The following is a 26,815-nucleotide window of genomic DNA, read 5'->3' on the forward strand; positions in this document are numbered from 1 at the left end:
GCCTCTCGCCTACCCCGTGATCTCCCCGCGTCCAGCCCCAAGCGAGTACCGGGGCAGCCCGGCGCCGGCGCGCGGCAGCAGCCGGGGCCCGCGCCCGGGGCGGCGGAGGCAGGCTCGGGGCTGGACTGACGGCTCCGCGGGAAGGCGGAGCAGAGAGCGGGCGGCGGAGGAGGGGAGAGCCGCCGGGAGGAGGGCGCAGGGGCGGGAGGAGACACATGCGCGCTGCCCGCCGCCGCCGCCGCCGCCGCCGCCGCAGTCCTTAGCTTCCCGGGGACAGGAAACCTTCGAGACCGCGCTGCCACGGCCGCCTCCGCCTCTCGGCTCCCGGTTCCGCGCGCCTGCCACACCCTCCGCCCCTCCTCCGGCATCTCTCGGCGGAGCGCCGCGGGGACTCGGCCCCGGGCTGTCGTCTCCCGTTCCGGGGGGGAAAGGTGTGACCTCCCCCCGCAGGAGCGGCGCGGCGGGGCGGGGGGGCCCGGGAGAAGATGGCGACGCCGGGAAGCGAACCCCAACCTTTCGTGCCTGCCCTGTCGGTGGCTACGCTGCACCCCCATCATCATCCCCACCACCACCACCACCACCACGGAGGAACCGGAGCCAGCGGCGGGGCCGCGGGAGGCGGCGGCGGCGGCGGCGGCGGGGGCTTCAACCTGCCCTTGAACCGGGGGCTGGAGCGCGCGCTGGAGGAAGCGGCCAACTCCGGGGGCTTGAACCTCAGTGCCAGGAAACTGAAGGAATTTCCCAGGACCGCGGCCCCCGCTCATGACCTCTCGGACACGGTGCAGGCAGGTGAGAGAGGGCCGAGGGCGGGCGGTGGGTGTGGGTGTTTGGCGGGCTGTCGTGCCTTCCCCGACGCGGTGGCCAGTCTGAGATCTGGCCTGACCTGGGGGTCCAGCGGCCCGTGCTGTTCCGAGGCAGGGACCCGCGTGGGCGGTCCGGCCGGAGGAGAGCCGGGCTGCTCCGGGCCGCCGAGCCCGCGGGCGCGTGGGTCCCCCCCGCCGCTGCTGCGCCGGGGAAGTGGCCGCTGGACTGGGACTTGCGGGCGCGCCGCGTGCGCGCAGTGGAAGTGGGAGGTTTCGGGCGGCTGCGGCCGCTTCCTGGGCCCGGCGCAGGGGCTGGGGACCCGGGCGCCGCGTCTGCGCCTCCAACCCGGGCAAAGCCCTCTTTGCGCCGAGGCGCCGCCCGTCCGGGTTGGGAAGCCTCTAGACAAAGGTGGCGCGCCCTCCGCCGACCCGAGGGCACCGGCGCGGTTCCGCCGGGCCCCCCTCGGCGACACCACCGAGCGATCGGGCAACTTGTGCCCGCGGCTTCCTCTTCCTGCGTCTATGTGAGGGAGCGGCGGCTCTGGTCGCGAAACCAAATCGCAGCCGCTTCGCCGGGCTGTCCGCTCGCTGGTTCTTTGCCTCCAGCTCACCGCCCACGCGGTTTGGTCCTGCCACTGAAGCTACCTCGTACTCAGTAATCCGATCTTTGCGGGGGCCCTGGAAGAGACGGCAGGGTATATTTAAAAAAAAAAAGTAATTAAAGTGCGCTGGTTTCCACCCGTGAGCCCGACAAGTTGTAACTCGCGCCAATGAGCATACAGCGTTTTCAAGTTATGTCGTGTGTTGACATATTTCTGAGAGGTCGGCTTTCCCTTTGGTAGTTGGAGTTACTGGAGCAGGATCTATAAACAGGAAGGAGGCTGGTGGAATGCGATTCGGGCCTTGGGATCCAGGTAGAACTGCCTGGGTTCCCCGCCGTCGGGTTTCAGTTCTTTGGAGGAGGGTTTGTATCTTGCCTCCCAGCATTTCCCAGAGCAGTGGGTACCCCATTTGGGAACCACCAACCAGACCTCCTGGCTGTCGTTGCGTCACAGGCCGAGTGTCAGACCCCTGGGATCCTGGATGGCTTGACTGTCAGCTCCAGATCTGTTTCCTCCGCTGCGGGAGGGTGGGGGTGGGGAGAGGGGACAGACAGTGGCCTTTTGGAGCTAGATTCCAGCGCTCCCCTCTTTAATTCAATGCACGTTTATTAAGAGTCCTAATGAATATTCAGACAAGACTTCTGAGTTCACTAGAGGCAGAAAGCACTCTTTGGGGTCATTAAACTTTGCAATTTGGATCTAGGGATAGTCAGGAATGGGCAAAAAGGAGGGAATTTCCAGAGTTGAGTTGTCAACAGCTGGGGAGGTTCTTGATTGGACCACTTAGATGCAGTTTCTCAAGTGGAAGTTATTCCAAGAATTGCCTGAATCATTAACTTAGGAAAAAAGTCCGTTGTTAAGTTGGACTTCCCTTTTGCGGCAGATTGTAAGGTGAGCTATGGCAGGATTGGATATGACTGCTGAAAATGTAGCTGGCAGGATATTCATTTCATTGGATATGAACATGGAGCTTGCAGGACCAATAACAATCTGTGTCTGTAAGTTCAGAAGGAGGCAATGAATAGTGTTCCTCTACTTCTGAGGTTTATTTCAAAGTTGGGTGAACTTGATGTGTTTGCCCTACTGGTGTTTCTTGGAGAAGACCGGTGCTTTTAAAAGCAGAGACCACCTCTTTCAGTTCAGACCTAACTGTGTGAAGCATGGTGGTGTTTAAAACACGATTTCCGTTGTCCTTTTCTTGTTTGTGGTGAGCTGTGCTTGTGAGTTCTGCAAGATTTTAATTCGAAACCTCACTTGCACATGTTCTATGTGCAGAAAATTCTAACTAGTTAAATCTTGGAGGCTTAACCTTAGTGACAGTGAACTGAAAATGTTAGTTCCTCAGTCGTGTCTGACTCTTTGACACCCCATGGACTGGGCCCACCAGGCTCCTCTGTCCATGGAGCTCTCCAGGCAAGAATACTGGAGTGGATAGCCATTCCCTTTCCCAGGGATCGAACCTGGGTCTCCTGCACTGCAGACAGTCTTTACCATCTGAGCCGTCAGGGTTAACTCCCTATGGATAAAGGCAATATTAATTATGGGAGGAGGAATGACACTGGAGTTTGTAGGAAGTTAGGACAACTCTTGAAGTAAAGAGTATTCAATGTAGACAGCTCGTTTACATGAAATTTCATTACCCAAATGTGTTAAAGAGTTGCTTTTGCAAAAACATTTTTGCCTCAGGTCAAAGCTGGGTGTAAACCAGTTGTGTTCTGCCCTTTGCTCTGTTTACTCAGAGCACTGTTCCTTATTTGGAAGAGCAAAACTCGAAATAAAGCAAGAGTTAAAACTACCTCCAGTGTGCACAGTGCTGACATTTCCTGCATGTAAGAGTTTTAGAAGAGTGGAGTGTCTGAATAGTAACATATACAATAGAGACAGTGGATTCTCTGGGGTTCATATTTAGTTTACAGAACATCTCTTAAAATCAGAAGGACACACAAAGATCTTTGAAGACCCGAGATGTAAAGTGGACTTTTTCATAAATTTTGTAAGACAGGGAGTGACAGAGAAAGCTTTATCTCCCCATTCAGTTGTATAATTCAGGCCATTTGGTTTATGCCTTGTAAAAGTAACTCTTCTGGCAGCCACCCTAAGCAGAACTGCCCTCTTGGGTAATGTAGCTTATCTGGCCAGGAGTTGAAAACCCAGATGTAAACATAGAAATATAGAAGCCCAGGGCTGCTCAATAGATGTTTAAGCTCTGTTAATCAAGTGCATACATCCCTTTCATAGGAAAAAACCCAACACTCTTAGGCCTTCCCCCTTTGAGCCAATCAATTTACTCATATTTGAGTGCAAATAGGTTGGTCGTCAGGATCTAGACTTCTGGCTGGTGAGCTGGGGAAAGAAGGGCTGTGTGTTAGCACAGGTGACCCTGGCTGAATGGAAGAAGAGCCACTATGAGCTCTCGGACTGGGCTCTGCATCACCCTGCTGGGTCCTTGTGAAAAGCACGTTCAGATCCTCCTGTACAGCTGGGGAGAGTTGAGTAATACATGCTCAAGGTCATCGCTCTACTTAGATGCTAAACCAGGGATGGAACCGTGATGAGTTCACTCTAGTGTGTGTGTTCTTGACCATGGTGCTAGTGGTAAAGAGTCTGCTTGCCAGTTTAGGAGACATAAGAGACGTGAGTTCGATCTCTGGAGGAGGAAACAGCAACCCACTCCAGTGTTCTTGACTGGGAAATCCCATGGACAGAGGAGCCTGGGGAGGGCTACAGTCCATAGGGTTGCAAAGAGTTGCACACGACTGGAGCAACTTGGCATATACTCACACAGGGAAGGGGTGGAGAGGAGTAAAATCCAGGAGGGTACCTGGAGACTCATTCAACCAACATTCGTTCTGCAAGTACCCACCAAGCACTGCTCAGTGCCAGGCACTGTTCTAGGTACCAAGGATACAGCAGAGACCAACAGAGACTCCCTTGACCTCTTCTGATAGAGTTTTCATTCTCCTTGTCGGTGAGGGTGGAGATAATTGAAGAAATAGATTTTGAAGGATGAACTGGGAAGACTTATAGGAGATGTACGCTATCTTGGTTTAGAAATATACACTCTGCCTTGTATTAAAGGTGACTTGCAGTAGCTTGTAAAATAGCACAAATGGTAGTAATAAATACGAACTGATGCAGAAAGTCAGGTCTGAGAAAAAAGTACACAAATACGTTCATTGGGAAAGCAAACTTGTTGTTGTTGTTCTAGTGCTGATTTATTAAATAGTGTCATTTGGGGATAAGGAAGTTCCAAAGGGTGTTTGTATGACTGAAATGAAGTGACTTGAAAAGAGGAGTAAGAAAAGAGTCTGTCTCAGGCTGATTGCTGGAGGTCCTGGAAAATGAAAAGGAAAATCTTGGATCCGATGTACAGAACAGTTGTTGAAAGTTGGTCACATTAAGAAGAGAGTGGGGTATGTTATTGCTGATATCTCTTTTTGGGGTGGCTGGAAGCAGGAAAGGCGATATGGGAAATGCAGGGCTCGCCCAGACAGGAATACAGATGAGAAAAGTACTCAGTGAGGTCCTGTAAGTGCCAGTGCTGGTGCTGGAGGAGGTGCAGAGAGTAAGATGCGACAGGAGCACACGTGAGATGCCACGTGATCTTTTTTTAAAATAAAATCCCTGCATCTTCTTTAAATATATACGTGTATATATATATGTAATTTTCTATTTATGTGTTTATTTACTTTTGCCTGTGCTGGGTCTTGGCTGCTGCGCAGGCTCTTCTCTAGTTGCAGCAAGTGGGGGCTCCTCTCCAGTTGCCGTGCGGGGGCTTCTCGTTGGCCGTGGCCTCTCTCGTGGCAGAGCACAGGCGCGAGGTCATGCGGGCTCCATTGTTTCGGCTCCTGGGCTCTAGAGCGCAGGCTCAACAGTTGTGACCCACCGGCTTAGTTGTTCCAAGGCATGTGGGATCGTCCCAGATCAGGGATCGAACCTGTGTCTCCTTAATTGGCAGGTGGATTTTTTTTTTTTTTTTTTAACCACTGAGCCACCAGGGATGCCCCCTTTATTTTGCATCCTTTAATTTCAAAACAAAACATGAAAAACACGATACACAGCCTTTAATTCCCCCTGTCACATGTGGGAAGGAACAGGGTTTGAGGCCCTGGTATCCTGCCTTAGACAGAAGGATGGAAATAAAACCACTGGACATCAGCAAAGGGGAGCAGGTGGGCCAGGCCGCCGGGGCTGCTGCTGGTGGGGCGGCCATGGGAACCGGGAAGCTGTGGGGACCTCAAGGTGCGACGCCGGTGGCACAGACAGACATTGTCTGCAAAATTCAGAAAAAAAGGTCATTTTAGTTAAACTGGCTGGGAAAGACTCTGCTAACCTGAGGTTTGGGTCAGGTTTTGTAGGCTGGCTTGGTTTTGGATGGAAGTCCGCATGCACATTCTGTGGTTGGAAAGATGGTGTGAATGTGGGGCATGCCTGACAGTCTGAGATCTGCTGTGCGTACAAGTGAGACGGGTGTTCAGGCCGTCACCGTGCAATGGGGTGACGTGGCACAGGGCTCTTAGGACCCTGTAGGGCACCGCGGATTACTGGGGCCTGGGATATGTCAGCCTGTGGGACTAAGGCCCTGGTCTGTCTGCGATACCTCTCTCAAATATCTACAGAGGCAAAGACTCTTCTCTGAGATTTGTGGCTTCTCTGTTGAAGCCTGAGTCCCCCTGCCCCACTCCCATCCTGTCTCAACTGAATCCTTGGGATATTAGCTTCCTTTAGTCACTGGGATGCACCCAAGACTTGATGAAATCTATCTGGTCTCAAAAACTATTCCATAATTTTGGCCGTAAAGATTTTTCATTATGAATGTAATGAAACTTGAAATCACACGTGTTTTTGTAGAACATGATGTTCTTTTGTAGTTATGCTTTGTTTCAAATTATGTTTCTGCTATTGAATTGATTAGTCACTGTGCTATATCGATCATTTATAGTTGTAGTCACTCTCATTTAAATGGCTATATTCATCACATATATTCTGACTATTAATACTTCAAAAACAAGGAGTCACAGCTTTTCCTCCCTTTTATTATTGTTGTTGATCAGTTTCACTGTTGTTGTTTAATCACTAAGTTGTATCTGACTCTTTGCAACCCCATGGACTGTAGCCTGCCAGGCTCCTCTGTCCATGGGATTCTCCAGGCAAGAATATTGGAGTGGGTTGCCATTTCCTTCTCCAGGAGATCTTCCAGGACCAGGGACTGACCCCGTGTCTCCTGCATTGACAGGCGGATTCTTTACCGCTGAGCCACCAGGGAAGGCCAGGTTTCACTGTGGTTTAGTCGCTCAATCGTGTCCAACTCTTTGTGACCTAATGGACTGTAGCTGCCTGGCTCCTCTGTCCGTGGGATTTCCCAGGCCAGAACACTGGAGTGGGTTGCCATTTAGAGGACTTCTAGTAGTCAAAGCTGTTAGCGCTGCCAGGCCTCCGTGTGCATGGTGTCTCTGCACCACAGCCACGCGTGCTCTCCCACGTTTCTGTGTGTGGCAGGAACAGTCTCCACAAACACACCTGCATTCTTGTTGCTTGCATCGTGGGCCGCTCTTTATTGAAAAGGCAAGAACACGATAATCATGTTTCCAGAATAACAGCATGCAACCATAGGCCACAAAACCTCTGGGAATTTTTGAGCTGTGCCAGTTTATAAAGGTCAGCCCAGGGTTTGACCATCATTGAAAGTATTCCACCGGCTAATTCGTTAGTCACTGTGACATCTTATTTGTTTTTTTGGTGAGTGTCTGTTATTCGGCAAAATTTTGGCATAACCTCACTATTTAAAAATTTTAACTTCAATTGTTGACTAAGAATTTTTTTTTTTTGAGTTCTGTTGCAACTTAAAATTTTCATGCTGTGGTTTAGCAGTTCTTTGGTTTTAGCATTTAAAGGGTAGGTAAGCATTTAAAATATAAACACTAACATTTGAAATCCATTTTAGTGTTGACTGGTGCAGAGGTTAATTACCTTTGCTCTTGCTGTGTGTGAACACAGCTGGTCTCTGCTGGTGTGAACAAAGGCTTAGAAGTTGTTAGTCAACTTCGTCATTACTTATCAGTATTTAAACACAAGTTGCTTCCTTTTGTGTGCACTTTTCTATTATTCCCCTTTTTCATATCTATCTATATCTATTGACCTATATCCATAGATATAACTATGATGTCTGTAAGTTATATAGATATAACTATTTACCTATACCTACAGGTGTATTTATATACCTGTATTAATTGGTATATATCTATATACTTGGATGTACTGGTGCTCAAGACGGTAAAGAATCTCTCTGCAGTGTGGGAGACTTGGGTTCAATCCCTGGGTTGAGAAGATCCCCTGGAGAAAGGAATGGCAACCCACTCCAGTATTCTTGACTGGGAAATCCCATGGACAGAGGAGCCTAGCGGGTTACAGTTCATGGGGTTGCAAACAGTCGGACATGGCTGAGCAACTAACACACACACACACACACACACAGATCTATATACTTACATCTATATACGTTTATATGTGTGTGACTTGCTTAGCCAAAAAAGAAAGCCCAACTATATTTACATACCCGATGCCTTTATTTATGTACAGTTTATAAGTAGTGTGGAGGCATTTACTATTGCTACAAACTTCTTGTTGTATGAAAGTTCTGTGGCACCAAATTTTTCATTTGCTATATGAATTTCTTTGGCTAGAGATAATAGGTATAAAGACTTTTTATATTTATGCTGGGCAGCATTTACTTTCTCTTAATATCGTCCCAGAGTCATCTCCTCCTGGCGCTTTGTTGAGTCTGCTTTTCCAGAGACTTGGCGATTTAAATGGCAGAACTGCTATGAACTCTGCTTAAGGTGCTTATGGGGTTGTCGGTTGGGTCACATGACTTGAACTTTTGTCTGTGCCTCATAGAATTCTGTTTGTGATGCTACTTGCCAGATCTGGCTTAGCTTTTTGGAAGATTAGACTTCTGCCTTAGAAAGGCATTGGGGAAAGCTGGCCTGGGCTTAGGTCTGGTACTGCCACCACGATTACCGTTTGCGAGCTCTTTCAGTGACGGTGTCACTTGTTGGAATTCAGGTGATTTGGAGTTAACTGTGATGTTTATTTCAAATATAAAATTATGTGTGTGCTCAGTCATGTCTGACTCTTTGCGGCCCCATGACTGTAGCCCGCCAGGCTCCTCTGTCCATGGGAGGATTTTCCAGGCAGGAATACTGGAGTGAGTTGCCATGTCCTTCTCCAGGGGATCTTCCCAACCTAGGGATTGAACCCTCGTCTCTTCCACCCTGGCAGATTCTTTACCAATAGCACCCCCTGGGAAGTCCCTATCGTAAAAGGCTTAAGGATGTAAGACCCAAAACCCAACTATATTTACATAGCTGATGTATAATTTATAGAAAGTCAAGAGGCTTCTGTTTTATTGCTACTATTTTTCGTGCGTGGCGTGGAAGGGTTTTTGCAGCAGAATTTTCAGTTGCTATGATATTTCAGAGAAGTTTTTGTGTGTATGTGGTGTGAATTGTTTAACCAAAAAAAGAAAAAAGGCAAGAGAGAAAAGAAAGAAAAAAAAATAAGAATGGTCAGGATTCCATGTAAGCCTTAGGCCTGCCAATAGAGATGCAGGCCTGAAGCGTGTCTGTGTTCTCTTCATCTTAATTTCAGAGTTCAGTAGTATTGCTTCCATATACTGTAGTAAGAAGTCGTACATTTGGAAACCATCTGTTCCCACAAAGTAATTCAAAAATCGAGTGAGATTGTTTACATGGATAGAAAGTCGAAGAACTGTGAGAATTTGGCTTCTCTTGCTTTTACTGCAAGCAAGTAGAAGTGAGATGCCTTTCTCAAAGTCAGATTCCTGGGTGTGCTCCTACTTTTTCCTATCTGGGTCCTCCATTGGTCATAAAGGAGGGATACTGGGACCAAAAAAAAAAAAAAAAAATTGGAGACAATCAGTGTTTGGTTTGCATCATAGAAACGTTTTAATTTGGGGTTGCTGAGAAATTATTGTTCCTATGTTCATAGGAGATTGATACTGAGCCAGGTTAATTTATGGTACCTGGAACCCTTCCAGGATGTTCCGGGGTCAGGCTTTATAATTTTGGAAATCTTCTTTGATATTTGCTTTCTTCCTTCTGCTGTGCTTCCTCAGTCTCTTTGCTGGAGGGGCCCTAAGAGCTTGTGACTCAAAACACAGTCCGTATCTCTCTGGCCCAGTGAGCCTTGAGGTTCCCCTTGACTGTTCTCCCCAGAGGGGCAGAGGGAAGCCCCATCTTGGTTTTCTTAATCCTCTGGCTTCTCCTGTGGTCTTGCTTTTGACAGCTGACCTCTGCAGCTCTGGCCATGGAGTTTTGCCACCCAAGGTATTCCTCCAATGTTCCTTTTTTAAAAAAAAATATTCTATGTATTTATTTTATTGGAGTATAACTGCTTTACAGTGTTGTGCTGGTTTCCGCTGTACTACAGTGTAAGTCAGGTCTGTGGGTCATATGTCCCCTCCCCCTTGAGCCTCCCTCCCACCCCTGTACCAGCCCTCTAGGTCCTCAGGGAGCACTGAGCTGAGCCCCCTTGCAATACAGCAGCTTGCCACTTGCTGTCTGGTGTATATGCCAGTGCTGCTCTCCCAGTGCGTCCCCACGCCCTTTGCCTCCCGTGCCCACATGTCCATTCTCTACATCCTCCAATGTTCTTCCCTATTTTTTGATGTTGATGCTGCACAGCCTTACAAGTAGCATCAGTACATCTTACCTGGTTCCGTCAGCCTGGCTCTGTTTTACTGCATTTTCTCTCTGCAGGCAACTGCGATGAGTTCAAAGATAGCATCTCCCCTTGCAGACTGCCTGACTTGGCCTTTCTTCCCATTGCCCGCATTTCCCTTTTCCAGGTCATTTCCCTCGCTTCACCCCTCCACCTCCCCACCTTCTGCCCTGGAAAAGCATGAAAGTGAAGTTGCTCAGTTGTGTCTGACTCTTTGTGACCCCACGAACTGTAGTCTACCAGGCTTCTCCATCCATGGGATTTTCCAGGCAAGAGTACTGGAGTGGGTTGCCATTTCCTTCTCCAGGGGATCTTCCCAACCTAGGGATCGAACCCAGGTCTGCCGCATTGGAGGCAGACACTTTACTGCCTGAGCCATCAGGGAAGCCCTTCTGCCCTGGACGAGTCTACTTAACCCTGCTCCCATTTGGTCAGTCCCCAGCCTCCTCAAGACAGGGGGCTCCCTGGCAGCCCTTCCATGTAGATCTGAGCACAGAATCAGGCTCAGCTTTAAGACACTTTGGCATTATTTCCTTATGGTGCTTTTTTGTGAATTATTGCCTTCATCTCTGGTACTTTCCCCATGCTTAAACTCTTTCCTCCTTTGCTGGCCCGTGAGGTCTGGCTCGGCAGGGATTTTCCCTTAGTTTCGTGTGTGCCCTCCATACAAGGGACAGAAAGTGCTAGATTATTAACAGTGCACTGCTCCTCTCCTCTTTCCTACTCGAAGCCGTCTCTTAGTCCCTGCACTTTCAGTCCGTCGTCATCTTGGATCCGCCACGACGCACGGTTTGCTGATCTGATGCCGTTTTTTCGGTCCTCACCTTTTTTTTTTTCCCCCACACGGCATCTTTTTGCTTCTCAGCCATCACCCCACTCTACTAGTTGGCTCAGGCTGCTGTAACAAAATACCGCAGACTGGGTGTCTTAACAGAAGTTTATTTCCTCACTGTTCTAGAGGCTGAGAGTCCAAGGTCAAGGTGTCGGCGGGGCTGGTTTCTCCCGAGGCATCTCTCCTGGGCTTGTTGGTGGCCAGCCTGCCCCTGTGCTCCTGTGGCCTTTCCTCTGTCCTTGAGCGTCCCTGCTGTTTGCTTGTGGGTCCGTGTTTCCTCTTCTTATGAAGACACCGGTCACACTGAATTAGTGCCCGCCCATAACCCACTCGTATAACCTTATGAGCGGTTATACAACTTGAGAGGCCTGATCTCCAAATAGATCATGTTCTGAGGAACTGGGGCTTCAGTGCACGAATCTAGGGGAACTCGATTCAGCCCAGCACACACTCCTCCTGGCCTGGATACAGTGACTGTGCTGTGTAAGCCTGCCCTCCCAGGAGGCCTGGGCCAGGCCTGTCTTATTCCCCACAGTAAATGTTTCTGAGTACCTGATGTCCTGTAAAAGGAAGGGGCCACATACACACTTAAAAATGGGTGACTCTGACTAAAGTCTGGGTCCCCCTTCTCCCCACCACCTCGCTCAAATTTAGAATCTTGTTTTTGGTGGTTGGTGGGTCCCTAGAGTTATTCTTTCTCAACAGGTAAGAGTACTTTCTTCAACATTTGCCAAGTGTTTGATAAGCCAGATTACATCCAGAGGTCGAGTTGTCATGACTTCTGAGAGGGACAGGTGGGAGTTTTATTGTATCAAATGTCGCTTGAAGTTAACAGTTGAAGTGAGTAAACAGGTTTTGAGCACTCAGCAAGGGTAGCAGCTGTGGACGAGGAAAAAAAAGAGAGATATAGTTGTCCCTGTAGATTTTGCAGAATTGGGTAAGGACTCAAGTAACGTATTTGGAAGACTGTTGTTTTGTTGCTGATGTGTCTGCTTCTTTTGCGACCCAGTGGACTGCAGCCCACCAGGCTCCTCTGTCCATGGGGCTTTCCAGGCAAGAATACTGGAGTGGCTTGGCATTTCTTTCTCCAGGGGATCTTCCTGGCTCCTGAATTGCAGGTGGATTCTTTACCACTGAGCCATCTGGGAAGCCCCGAAAGTACTGTATTCTCAGTAACTTAAGTGTCATTTTCAGAAAAAGCCTTTTAGTCCTTAGCCTAAGGGACTGTCTTCCCTGTTGTGTAGCTTAGAGGTTAAAAATCAGCTCTCTTGAGCCTCAAAGACCAGGGTCCAAATCTTGGTATTGTCGATTGTTAACTGTGTCACTCTGACCAGATAACTTAAACTCGGAGTATCAGTTTCCTGTGACCTGATGTCTTACCTGTAAAATGGGCACAATGGATACTGAGTCGTGTTGTGAGGACAATGCTTATAACAATGATAACAACACTATCAAGTTCTTTCCTGTGTCAGGCATTGTTCCATGTCCTTTATATGTAAACAGATATATTAAATATATGTAATATATACATTTCCTCATTTAATTCTTGCTGAGTGTTCTAACTGTAGTAGGAGCTCAATATCTCCTTACCTTCCCAACTGCCATTTGGGTTCCACCCAACTTCCGATATCCAGTTGAAATCCACCTGCCTCTGAAATGCCTTTCTTGACCACTGTAGCCTGAAGAGGGAGTTTCTCGATAACTAGAAATCACCCCTTCACATCTCTCCCTGGTTTAATGGCTGAGGACACTGAGGCTCAGAGAGCTTAAGCCACTTGCCCAAGGTTACACAGCAGGGTGGTGGACACCTCCCAGCCAGGAAGCTCCCTCCCTCCTTAGACTTCTCAGGTCAGCCCCACCCAGACCATCCAGGAGGAGCCCCACCCAGACCATGCAGGAGGAAAGACTCTAAAAGAAAAAAAAAAATACTGTGAAACCTTTAATAACATGTGGTCCAAAGCTGGGGAGAAAAAGATAGGAAACGAAGCGCAGTTACAGATTAAACGTGTTAGTTCAGGATTTTACAGCATGTGGTTTGGAGGACATGCTTGGGCTCCATGTAAATTGGATCCCAAAGTACTGACAGACGCGTGGGGCAGTCCCACCCAGACTCAGGCCTGGAGGTCCGCCTGTCAGAGCAAGACTTTTCTCAGCACTTGGAATCCATTTTCCTGTGGAAATAAAGTAGTAAGTGGTGGTTTGGTTTCCCCGCCAACCCTCCCTTTAACCCTGGCAGAGCTGGGCCTTTGGAAAAATGCAGACTCCCTTCTGACATGGAATTCTGCATCAGGATGTGAAACTCTTGCCTCTGGGCGATTGCTCTCTTCCCTGAGGCCGTTCTGACCCAATGTCAGAAAGCCCAGCTCCCTCCCAGGCCCCTTGGTCAGCGGGCCCAGCAGACTGGGTGTCCCTTCCACCCGGTGCGGGGAGCCGGCTGCTGTGCTGTGCGTGTGTACTCAGCCATGTCCCACTCTTTGCGACCCCGTGAATCACAGCCCCCCAGGCTCCTCCGTCCATGGAATTTCCCAGGCAAGAATACTGGAGCGGGTTGTCATTTCCTTCTCCAGGATATCTTCCTGACTCAGGGACTGAACCCGCATCTCACGTGTCTCCTGCACTGGTAGATGGATTCCTTACCCCTGAGCAACCCAGGAACCTCATGTGGGCATAAGTCAGGGGCCAGCTCTGGGGCTCAGTGAGGCATCCAGACGTGAGACGAGTTGGTCTGGGAAATGCCCCGTGCAGGAGACAGGCAGGGATGGAAACGCTGCTCTGCCTAGTTGGTGTATTTTTTACATATTATTCCCCCAGGTTATTAATTTTAGAATTTGAAGCAAATTGCTGAGTCTTGCTGAACTTCAGGTGGGTAATTTGTTTTGTTTTAATATTTATTTATTCGGGTGCATAGGGTCTTAGTTGTGCCACACAGGATCTTTAGTTGTGGCGTGTGGGATCTAGTTCCCTGACTAGTTGTGGCGTGTGGGATCTAGTTCCCTGACTAGGAATCGAACCCAGGCCCCTGGCACTGGGAGTGTGGAGTCTTAGCCACTGGACTACCAGGCAAGTCCCCAGGTTTGTAATTTGTTGATGGTGAAAATACTCTTTTCCAGATGCTCAATATCACTCATTATCAGAGAAATGCAAATCAAAACCACAATGAGGTACCATCTCACTCCGGTTAGAATGGCTGCTATCAAAAAGTCTACAAGCAATAAATGCTGGGGAGGGTGTGGAGAAAAGGGAACCCTCTTACACTGTTGGTAGGAATGCAAACTAGTATAGCCACTATGGAGAACAGTGTGGAGATTCCTTAAAAAACTGGAAATAGAACTGCCATATGACCCAGCAGTCCCCCTGCTGGGCATACACACCGAGGAAACCAGAATTGAAAGAGACACGTGTACCCCAATGTTCATCGCAGAACTGTTTACAATAGGACATGGAAGCAACCTAGATGCCCATCAGCAGATGAATGGATGAGAAAGCAGTGGTACATATACACAATGGAGTATTACTCAGCCATTAAAAAGAATACATTTGAATCAGTTTTAATGAGGTGGATGAAACTGGAGTCTATTATGCAGAGTGAAGTAAGTCAGAAAGACAGACACCAATACAGTATATTAATACATATATATGGAATTTAGAAAGATGGTAACGATGACCCTATATGTGAGGCAGCAAAAGAGACACAGATATAAAGAACAGGCTTTTGGACTCTGTGGGAGAAGGTGAGGGTGGGATGATTTGAGAGAACAGCATTGAAACATGTATATTACCATATGTGAAACAGATCCCCAGTCCAAGTTCAATGCATGGAACAGGGCACTCAAAGCCGGTGCACTGGGCCAACCCAGGGGGATGGGATGGGGAGGGGGATGAGAGGGGGGCTTCAAGATGGGGGACACATGTACACCCATGGCTGATTCATGTCAATGTATGGCAGAAACCACCACAATATTGTAAAGTAATTAGCCCCCAATTAAATAAATTAATTAAAAAAAAATACTGTTTTACCTTCAGGGCTGTTGCGAGGAGCTGAGATACAGTCCCCAGAGCAGAATTTGGGTTTGGCTTAAGTGAGTGATCAGTAGATGTCACTTGCTTTCCTAGATTCCCAAGGGTTGACGTGTCATAGTTTGTCTTCAGTACGATAAATAACTGGGTGTCATCAGCCTGTCATTGGCATAGTGGCTAAGGGCGCACATGGCTGGCTCTCAGTCCTGGTTTCACAAGAACACAGCTAGTGCTTAACTTCCCTGAGCCTCAGTTTCCTTGTCTTGCAATGAGGGATCATAATCCTAGGATTATTGTGCAGAGGCAATGAATGAATATATGTGTAAAGTGCTCAGATCAATGCTTGGCACTGACATTTGCCATTATTATTATCACAGTCCGTTATTTTTAGAAAAGAGATTCAGTCTTCTAAGGCACAGAAAGACTACATTCCTAGAAATATTGTGACATTAATAAAATGATTGTGATATCCAGAAAGCTTCAGTATACCTGGTGGCACTGTGTGTAAGCATTATTTATATTCTTTTGACAGTCTTTGGAAGTTGGTAGAGTAGGTACTGGCTCAGAGAAGAATCTGCCTGCAGTGCAGGAAACCTGGGTTCAATTCTTGGGTTGGGAAGATCCCCTGGGGAAGGGAATGGCTGCTCACTGCAGCATTCCTGCCTGGGAAATCCCCTGGACAGAGGAGCCTGGCGGGCTACGGTCCATGGGGTGGCAAAGAGTCAGACATGACTGAGCAACTTAGCACACAGAGAGTAGGTATTATTTATTCTTCCAGAGCTAAATATTCAGATCTTAGGTGTAAGGAAACCCGGATTAGATGGCGAAATGGTTTTCCTTGGGTTGTGTTACCAAGTGGTTGAGCCAAGACTATATCTTCTGAGTTTTTATGTGTTTTCCATTCATTCCTCAAATACTTCTCCAAGGAGTGAGAACATGTCTGTGAGGATGCAGAGATTAAAGAATAAATATGTAGATTTCAACATGTGATTGCTTTTCTTACTTTCCTAGTGTCCAGCATTTGGTTTGAACTTTAATCAGAAGGTGTTACATCCAAGGCCTGCTGAGAGGTTCAGTATCACCCCGAAGTTACTGATAAGGGAACCAAAAGGGGAGATGGTCTGGGTCCAGGGTCCTTCAGGCTATTTCCTCTTTCAGTCCTCCCAACGGCCTTGCAAGGCAGGTAGTCTCCTTGCAGCCCAGAAGGAAACATCAGTTATGCAAACCTGAGTACATTTGCAGAGCCAGTAGAGCCAGAGCTGAAGCTGGAATCTGAACTCGGGTTGAAGAAGTGCTGGAGTCTCTTGCCATTAGTAGGAGCAGAATCTGCCACCCCCAGAATAGGCCACTTTGGCATATTGATTATTTTGAACTTTGCTGTTGTTGTTCGGTTGCTAAGTCATGTCTGACTCTTTGCGACCCCATGGACTGGTAGCCCACCAGGCTCCTAGGTCCATGGGATTCTCCAGGCTAGAATACTGGAGTGGGTTGCCATTCCCTTCTCCAAGGGATCTTCCTGATTCAGAGCTTGAACCCAGGTCTCCTACATTGCAGCCAGATTCTTTACTTTCTGAGCCACTGTTTGCTCAAATTCATGTGCATGGAGTCAGTGACACTATCTAACCATCTCATCCTCTGCTGCCCACTTATCCTTTTGCCTTCTGTCTTTCCCAGCAATAGGATCTTTCCAATGAGTTGACTCTTCGAATCAGGTGGTCAAAGTATTAGAGCCTCAGATTCAGCATCAGTTCTTCCCATGAATATTCAGAGTTGATTTTCTTTAGGATTGACTGGTTTGATCTCCTTGCAGTCCAAGGAACTCTCAAGAGTCTTCTCCAGCACCACAGTTTTTAACTTAAGTTACTTTAAAAACATTCTGGCCTCTTTAGTCTCCCTGAAAACTGAAACTAAATACCTCGTGTGAAAGAGATACCAAAAGAGACACAGGGATACCCTCCATACCAAAGAGGGAATAGAAGAATTCAGGGTGGAGATGGCTGTGTAAATAAACTTTATTTCTTCACTCATTTCCTACCCCAAGTCCAAACTCATTTGTCTTGTCAATTTTTAGGAGGTTTACTGTTTTTTTATTTTTTTATTTTTTGAGAGGGGGTGGGTCTAAAATATATATAAAAGCGTTCTGTTTTGGTTACTTCTTTCAGTATCTTATATTTATGAGCTCCTATATGTAGGAAATTAGTTTTTTTCCCATTGTTGGATAGCAGTTTAGTTACTAGGCCAACCAAGAACCTAGAAGGGAAGAAGGAATTAAGTTTTCTTCTCCTATACTGTGCTCTCTACATATTTAGAGCTGGAGCTATGGATCCATAGACGAGAGTTTGTGATGGGAATCAAGCCCAGAGCATTTTGATAGGTAGTCCCTGTGGTGACTCAGAGACTGTTGAGTTAAATTCCACTCCAGACTCATGTCTCCCATTAAAATAAATGGATACAGAGGATCCAGGTGGATGCCTGGGGAGTTCTAGTCCTGATACTCACCAGTTTCCAGTGGCCAATTACCAGCTCCATTTCTAAGAACTGTGCTTTCCAGCAAGCACCAATACTCATTAAAAAAAATCCTCCAACATTTCTGTTATTTAAAAATTTAAGTACACCTTCAGATTTTTGGTTTTGTTATGAAATTTTGTTAGACTTTGTAGTCCGTAACTTAATTGAACAGCCTATTTAAAATTTACTTGATTTTATTCCCTCCAGTGAGAAATGAATGGTCATTGAGTGAGTCATCAAGTAATATACTTTCTAGAGCGTTCCCTCTGCAGTAGGAGTACTTACATTCTCTGTGTTTTTTTTTTTTTAAATAACAATCGTTGAGTTGATTTCTAAACATGCATTTTATTTTGTAATGAAGATCCTTCAATGCATTAATTAGTTGCTTTTATAATCTTATAAATGAAATAACACAGCAGCCCATTTTGACTAAAATGGCAGCACAATGTATGGCTAAATAACCAAAATTTTTTGTTAATGCAAATCGATCTAATTCAAAGGAATCTGATTGTGCAATTGAAGGCAAACAGATCTTTTCTTTGTTCAGTTCCCTTAGAGGTGAGGATGATAATCTCTGCATGCAATTTAAGGCAATTATGTGTAGTTTTCAGTCTTTAGAAAGCCTGGATAAATCAAAGTTAATTTTAGTTGTACCAGTCCTTCCAGTGGCTATCGTCTTGTAATAAACTTTCCGCCGTGGTTTGTTCAGATATTTGCAATGAATGCTTTCTTGCGTCTGTGCCGTACTTTGAAGGGCACCATGCAGTAACTTTATGAGTGCTAATGTGCCAAAGTCCGATCTATTTTATGAAATTCACTTGGCAGCTGTGAAGACTTGCTGTTGCTCCCCCTCGTCCCCCTAACCCCTAAAGTCCTTGGAATCAGTATGTTAATGAAGACTTGATTTCTCAATGTGAAATTTACACAGTGGGAGTTCCAAGGTAATGTGCCTTGGCAGTGCCCTCAATGTCTGCGTTTTTAGAGAGTGAATGACAAAGACAGGCTAGCCCAGCTCAGTGTTTTCACCATCAGGCTGCCAGGGTCTTTCTAAGGTTGGTTCATTTTTTCAGTGTGCACAGCCTCTGGTCTCAGTGGCCTCAGAGGTTCTTTTAGAACCCTCCTCTTCTCTATCAGCCAGGTCTCCTTGTTTGTGATCTCCTAACACAATTGGGTTAGATAAGCCCCATTACCTTTTTTTTTTAATTGAATGAAAGATTCTTTAAATTCTGTAGTGCTTTACACTTTTCAAAAGTTTCATACCCTTGACTTCATATAATTCCATAATAAACCTTCTCTTCCCTACCCCTGTATTCCCTCTCCCCAATGGGACTTTGCTTCTTTTTTGTCTTATTCATTAGTTTGTTGTACTTTTTAGATTCTCCATGTAATATCATATAGTGTTTGTCTTTCTCTGACTTATTTCACTTAGCATAATGCCCTTCAAGTCCATCCGTGTTGCTGCAAATGGCAAAATTCCATTCTTTTTTATGGCTGAGTAGTCTGCTGGTGACTTCCCTGTGACTCAGTGGTAAAGAATCCTCCTGCCAATGCAGGAGCCTCTAGTTTGATTCCTGGCTTGGGAAGATCCCCCAGGGAACTAAATGGCAACCCACTCCAGTACTCCTGCCTGGGAAATCCCATGGACAGAGGAGCCTGGCGGGCTACAGTCCATGGGATCACAGTCAGACACGACTTAGCCCCTTAGAACAACAGGATTCTATTGTGTGTATATATATATACACACCGCATCTTCTTTATCCTTTCATCTATTGATGGGCACTTAGGTTGCTTCCATACTTGGGCAGTTGTAAATAATGCCACTGTAAACATTGGGAACCCCATCACCTTAGGACAAAAGACTTCAGCTTTCAAACATATCACTTTGTATAGTTCTGTGCAACACTCGTTTCTCAAGAGAGCCTTAGGTCACTGTGGACATCACAAGAGGTGCTCTTATGGAGCGCTCCTAAGTATCCTATAGACCAGGTTTTCTGGGGTCAGTCTGGTTGATACCATTTGCCCTGGCTTAATGTATAAAGACTGCTAAGTCGCTTCACTCGTGTCGGAGTCTGCGACCCTATGGACTGTAGCCTGCCAGGCTCCTCTGTCCATGGGATTCTCCAGGCATGAATACTGGAGTGGGTTGCCATGCCCTTCTCCAGGGGATCTTCCCAACCTAGGGATTACATCTCCTTCATTGGCAGGTGGGCTCTTCCCTACTAGCGACACCTGGGAAGCCCCTTAATGTGTAATAGCACCTCCTTATAATGCATCCTGATTTGGATGATAAATTATGTGATCTTGTTACTCATGGAACCATAGGCACCGTGTATTAAGATAAACTGAAAATGGAGATGAGGTAAGTGACTTGCTCAGGCCCTCTGGTCACTGAGTTCAGATCAGGTTTAGGATCTGAGCAATTTATTCTGGTCATCTCCATCACCTGCCCAGACTGCTGCCCTTTGACGGGAATGACAATGCTTGGCTGGTTTCTCTCTTTTTTTTTTTTTTTTAATGTGGGCCATTAAAAAAAAGTCTTTATTGAATTTGTTACCTATTGCCTTCTCTGTTTATGTTTTTTTGGTTTTTTGACCACGAGGCACAAGAGATCCCAGCTCCCTGAACAGGGATCAAACCCTCACCGTCGAATTGCAACACCAAGTCCCAACCACTGGACCGCCAGGGAAGTCCCTGGTTTCTCTTTTTAACTTTCACACCAAGGAACCCTCACAGGAAGGTCTTTGGCATTTGTCATTAATTTTAGTGGGCAAATACACCACTCATTTTAAAATCATGAAATATAGCATACATAGAAGAATCTATACAAAGTGTAAGCATGGCTTCAATGACGATAGTGAAATTGTCTTAGGGACAGACAGCAGGTAGGAAGCTGGGACTGGGGTGGGGACATGAAGACCTGGGGAGGTACAAGGGCTGATGCAAACAGTTTCTGTCTTGGGTTAATGGTGAATGCACAGGTAAGTATGCATTTGTCAGAACTCATCACACTCTACACGTAAAAAGGTTGCGTTTTGTTATATACTGATTGTACCTCAATAAGTTAGACTAAAACTGCTTCTGTGTGCTCTTATCCATCTTGAGAAGTAGAACAACCAATTCCTCTTTAGCTCTCTGCTTGCTGCACTATCCCTGAATAACAAGCTGTTTCATTATTATTTTTTTAACTTTTCAACATTTTTACTTTTTTTTTTTTTAAATGTGGAACATTTTAAGTCTTTAATGGGCTTCCCTTGTGGCTCAGCTGGTAAAAAATCTGCCTGAAATGTGGAGACCTGTGTTCAATCCCTGGTTTGGGAAGATCCCCTGGAGAAGAGAAAGGCTACCCACTCCAGTATTCATGCCTGGAGAATTCCATTAGCTGTGTAGTCCATGGGGTTGCAAAGAGTGGGACATGACTGGTCAACTTTCACTTTCACTTTGATTAAATTTGTGACAACGCTGTTTCTGTTTTACGTTTTGGTTTTTTGGCCAAGAGGTGCGTGGGATCTTAGCTAACCTACCAGGGATCAATCTTGCACCCCCTGCGCTGGAAGGCAAAGCCTTAACCACTGGGCCACCAGGGCAGTCCAAACAAGCCATTTTAAAACACAGAATAACTGGAGCTTTATGGCTGAATTCTTGCCTACTATTTGAAGACTGACGTTTCTCTGTTCTTTGACCTTCATTTTCTTTATTTTGAAACAGCTTATTAACTGTCTATGTGCTGTGCTGTGCTTAGTCGCTCAGTTGTGTCTGACTCTTTGCGACCCCATGGACTGTAGCCTGCCAGGCTCCTCTGTCCATGGAATTCTCCAGGCAAGAATACTGGAGTGGGTAGCCTATCCCTTTTGCAGGGAATCTTCTTGACTCAGGAATAGAACCGGGGTCTCTTGCATTGCAGGCAGACTCTTTACCGTCTGAGCCACCAGGGAAGCCCGAGAATACTCGAGTGGGTAGCCTATCCCTTCTCCAGGGATATCTTCTCCACTCTCCTGCATTGCAGGTGGATTCTTTGCCAGCTGAGCTATCAGGGAAGCGCAACTGTCCACATAGTCACACTAAATCAAATATTCTAATTCTCTTTATGAGTGGCATTTTAGTTTATTGATAGAAAAACTGAAACTGAGCCAACCTTCCGGGCGTCCTCGGGATCGTGCTGGTTAACGAACTCCAGGATCTGAGAGCACTGCTGTGCACCTGTTGGGTGCCAGACACCCTGCAGACCTGATCTCATTCTTCCCCTCGGCCTGGGAAAGGTGTTTACCTTGCATTTTGTGGAGTGCAGATACCAAGACCCAGAGATGCTCAGCAGCTTGCCCGGGATTCTAGAAGCCAGGGTGTAACCCGTCCACCAGACTCTAAAAGTGTTTGCCATTCCCACCACGCGCCCTGTCATTAGAAAGAACTGCCTTTTGTGGGGAAGGCGGGGCCTTTTGGCGGCTCCCTGCTTGTGCCCTGGAGCCTAGGACCCTGTGATGCTGTATCACCCGCGGCCTTCCCTTGTGACGGCCCTGAGCCGGCTTGCTCCCCACCCCGCCTCCTTCGAGGCTCTCTCCCTGCAGAGCTCCCATGTCATCTGCCTCTGGGATCCAGCGTGCCCCTCCTTAGCCACTGGGTTTCCCCCCACCCTCCTCACCAGTCTCTGTGGCTTCAGCTGCCTCTGTCTCAGTCCCGTATGTTCCAGGTTTAGCACCTCTGTTTTGCCTTTGATCTTTTCTTCCCTTTACTCCTGGAGAGGGAAATGGCAGCCCCGTCCAGTATTCTTGCCCGGAGAAACCCATGGACAGAGGAGCCTGGCAGGCTACAGTCCATGGGGTTGCAGAGTCAGACATAATTGATCGACTGTCACTCACTCCCTCCTTTTCCTCTCTGTATGTGCCAAACAAAACACAACAGAAAACAGAGCAATCAAAAAATCAGACTCCGGATTTCCAGTCCCTGTCAGTCACCCCATGATCTTAACACTTGCCTCTTCTGTGATGTCCCCAATCGCGGCTTCCCTCTCCCCACTCACCCCTGGCTTTTCTGCACTTTAGGATTTTGGTACAAGTGATTGAATTGATCCTTAATTGTTCTTTAACTTCATGTCTTTTCTCTCCAGTTACTGATAACAACAAGAAGAATGATAATAGCTTTTTTTTTTTGAGTCAGGTATTGTATTAAGTATTTCTCTCATTTAATCCCCCAAGTAATCTTAGGATGTAAGTACATGCATTCTCCCTGTTTCACAGATTAGAAAATGGAGGCCCAGAAAAAATAGCCGCCCATAGCTACTTAAGTGGAGAAAAGTGAAAAAAAGGGTTAGTTGCTCAGTTGTGTCTGACTCCTTGTGACCCCATGGACTGTAGTCCACCAGGGTCCTCTGTCCATGGAATTTCCCAGAATACTGGTGTGGGTAGCCTTTCCCTTCTCCAAGGGATCTGCCAGACCCAGGGATCGAACCCGAGTCTCCTGCATTACAGACTGATTCTTTACTATCTGAGCCACTAGGGAAGCCCAGAAACTGGGATTCAAATCCAGTTTGACTTGTGTGGTCCCATCTCACCCTTTAGTGACCCCTCGAAAATTCCTTGACGAGCATAGAAAAGAGAAAAAATGGAGGACTCTTATTGTGCCTCTAGTATGGCATATTCTAGAGGTGGCTTACTGTATTATTCTCATGGTAAAAATGAGATATTGTGGTCTCCAAAAACTGAGGCTCAGTTTAAATAATTTCCTCAAGGTCAAGGAGCTAATAAGTGAGACATCAAAATTAAAGCAGGTCATTGGTCCCCTAGAAATACCACCTCTGTGCATGATGAACTCCTACTGGATGTCCCGTTTTTTATTCTCTGCAGGATGTTAGTGAAATTTTTTGATTAGATTGATTGACCGAAAGCAGCGTTTCCTTTTTTTCTGCTAGAAGGGAGCGTGTGAGAAATAGTCCGCTGGGGAAGAGTGAAACCTGCAAGGAATGTTAGTTTTAGAGAAGGGACAGTGTAATAACAAAGGTGAGGTGGAATAGCTTCTCAGATGGCATGGTGCAACTGTAGAATTTTGTTTATCTCGAGAGACTGATTTTAAACCTTCCTGAATTTTACCCTAGTGGAGCAGGGTTGTCTGAAATTAAAGGATGGGAGAGAATGATTTCGTATTTCTGTTCTGATTTTTTTTTTTTTAAACAGGTTTATTTGAGATGTAACTCACATTCCATACAATTCCACTCATTTAAAGAGTGTAATCAGTGGTATTTGGCATATTGAGAGTTGTGAAGCAATGGGCACAATGTTTGAGTATCTTCATCACCCCCGAAGAACCCTGTCTCCACTAGCAGTCACTCCCCGTTCCTCCCAAGTCCGTCCCTACCAGCCCGAGGCAACCCACCGCTAGTCTGTGATAGTGAGTTTTGCCTTTTCTGGACATTTCAGAAAATGGAATCACACAGTACGTGTTCTTTTGGGACTGACTTCTTGCACTGAGCATCACGTTTTCAAGGTCGTCCATGCTGTCGCACGTAATCAGTACATCATTCCTTTTTATTGTGGAATAATACTCTATTATGTGCATACCCCATACGGATAACATTCTTCAGCAGATGGATACTTCACTTGTCCCCCACCCCTTGCTGTTGTGAGTAACACTGCTGTGAACAGTTGTGCACAAGGTTTTGTTCGGAAGATCCTGTGTTGTTACCTTTCTCTAATCAGCTGACTTCCTGCCCTTGTCAAGTACAGAATCAAACGCTAGTGGCCAGTTACCCTGGTTTCTTTCACCGGTAGATTCGGAGACTATTGAAATTCTCCCTAGAGCTCACCTTTCAAATTAATTAACAATTAAAAAACTAAACAAAAAAGGATCCATTTATGTTCTAAAAATATGTTACGATATGTTAGAATTTTGTTGATCAAAACAGGCATCCTCTGACTACCCAGTACATCTTGTGGTTAGTTCTTATTTGTTTGGGGCTACCCTGGTGGCTCAGATGGCAAAGAATCTGCCTGCAATGTGGGAGACCTGGGTTCGATCCCTGGGTTGGGAAGATCCCCTGCAGAGGGGAATAGCTAAAGCTCTTCGGTTCTTGGTGTTAATATAAGTAACTCAGCATGCAGAGGACGGGTCTGCAGCAGATGCAGCTCCTGGGTCTTGGAGTTTGTTTTTGTCAGCAGTGTTTCTGCTTTCTGCTGACTGTGCTGCATGCCAAGGGCGCAGTTGGTGGTGGTATTCGCAGAGATGTGTGTTAGCCTGAGGGACAGAGGACACTCAAGTGTGGACTTTTGAGCGATGGGCACCCGATCTGCCCTCCACACATGGCCCTTTGTACTCTCAGTAACCGGAGAAATGCTGGCCGTGTCTCTGGGTTTTCTCCAAGCCTGCTAGGGGTGGCATCTCCCAGGGCTGGATGTGAGCTTCTTAGCATTGTATGTGGTAGGAGCTCTTCCATAGTGAACCGCCAAGGGCTCACATCACCATGTCTTTGTCACTGGCTTCCATCTCTTGCTTGCTGTGACCATGCATGAGGTTTAAAACGATTATGGCTGTTTAGGCAAAGATCAAGGTCAAATCTCTGCTCTGTCAGTTACTAGTTGGGTGACTTGGGGCCAGTTCTGAGCTCTGATTTTTTATCTGTCAAGGGAAAATACTAAAACTTATTTCCTGGGGTTGCTGTGATGATTCAAAGAACAAATTCTCAACGCATGGTACTTGGCATGTGTGTGTGTGTGTGTGTGTGTGTGTGAGACATTAGTAGTAGCTGTGTTTTGAGCTGTGGTGGCCCCACTGGAGGAGCTATTTTTAGACAAGAGTGATCTGCTCACTGCCTCCAGCCCTCATCCGAGCTGAGGACCTGCATCTGTCTCTGTCACTAGTCTGGGAACATACCTCTTGGCTGATACAACCTCCCTTCTGCCAGTCCTCCGAGTCCTCTTTGCACCCGTCCCCAGGCAGTGCCCGGGGACTCCCTGCTGTACACAGGGTGTCAGTGGTCCCGCCCAGCCTGGTGCTGGCCGGCTTGATGGAAGGTCTTGGACTGTCTTGCACTTGGCTGCCTGGGTAGCTGCAGCTCCTCTGAGGCTGTGGTCCCCTAACCACATACGTTTATCATCTTATATGAGCCATTTGGGGTCTCCTGTAAGCTCTGTGACTTTAATTTGAGAACCAGCATGTAATGTGGCGTGGTGTCTTAGCTCTTGGTAAAGGTAAAATGGGAGGGAAAGAGAAAGGGAGAGAGTAAGTGAGCGAGCGAGAGAGAGGGTGACGTAAAGGCCAATTCTGCTTAGAAATATGAACATCTTAGGGTGAAGATGCTTCATCCGCAGGGATATAGTTTGGAAAATATATTTATGACCATTATTTTCATTACATCGACTAAAGGAAAAGAGTAAAATCTTTCCAACCTTTGGGGGAGTACAGGAGGCCGAATGAGAAGGCGGTGTACTGGGACGCTGAGTGTCCCAGTGATCTGAGGGTGAACTGAGGCAGTAAAAGTTCGCAAGGACTTTAAAAGGCTTTTTAAGTTTTTTTGTTTGTTTTGCTGGGCCAGACAGCATTATGAGATCTTAGTTCCGGGACCAGGGAACGAGCCTGTATCCCCTGCAGTGAATGCATGGAGTCTTAACCTTTATAAAGTAAGAAATGCTGTGCTATTTTCTTCATTCATTCATCCAGCAAGTGTTTATTATCCAGCACATGTGGGCTGCAGAGGGCACGTGGGCTGTGGAGGGGCTGGTCCCTTCCTTCTGCTCACGTCCCTATGTGATGAGAACCGTGACCCACACCATGACTCGAACCTCACGGCCATGTTGAGGTTCCTGCTCTTCCACCTCCTGGTCTGGTGACCTCGGGCAAGCTCCATAATCCCTCTCTGCCCTGGTTTCCTCATCTGTAACTAGAAATGATAATAGCACCTGTTTCCGAGGGAGTGGAACATGTAAGTACCTAGAGCAGTGCCTGGCATGAGGAACAATCACTGTTAGCTATTATTTGATTCTTCTTTATTTGTTCCCGTCTTTCTTATCATTCCCTCACTCTGTCATCAGATGCAGGGAGAGACTTCGTTTTTCTTTTCCTGTTGTAACTAGTGTCCCTAGTTCCCAGGCTCCCTTAAGTGAAGTGAAAGTGTTAGTCACTCAGGTGTTCGACTCTTTGCGACCCCATGGACTGTTGCCCGCCAGCCTCCTCTGTCCATGGGATTCTCCAGGCAAGAATACTGGAGTGGGTTGCCGTTTCCTTCTCTAGGGGATCTTCCCGACCCAGGGATCAAACCCTGGGTCTCCTGCATTGTGGGCAGATTCTTTTCCAGCTGAGGTACCAGGGAAGCCCCATATAACTATATA

At 46.9% G+C, this 26,815-nt stretch overlaps 1 protein-coding gene across 2 annotated transcripts in view; it reads left to right on the plus strand.

The window, feature by feature from the left end:
- Positions 1 to 264: 264 nt before the first annotated feature.
- The window catches only part of LRCH1 (leucine rich repeats and calponin homology domain containing 1), a 214,830-nt gene continuing 188,279 nt past the window's right edge, over positions 265 to 26,815 (plus strand). Inside the window, exon 1 of one of the 2 annotated variants that reach the window (XM_070380284.1) lies at positions 265 to 789. In XM_070380284.1, the coding sequence (XP_070236385.1) occupies positions 486 to 789 (304 nt within the window). In that variant the 5' untranslated portion in view covers positions 265 to 485. The remainder of the gene's footprint in view (positions 790 to 26,815) is intronic. The other variant, XM_070380283.1, reaches the window with a different exon arrangement.

The sequence above is a fragment of the Bos mutus genome, chromosome 12 (genome assembly GCF_027580195.1).
Source record: "Bos mutus isolate GX-2022 chromosome 12, NWIPB_WYAK_1.1, whole genome shotgun sequence".
Lineage (NCBI taxonomy): Eukaryota > Metazoa > Chordata > Mammalia > Artiodactyla > Bovidae > Bos > Bos mutus.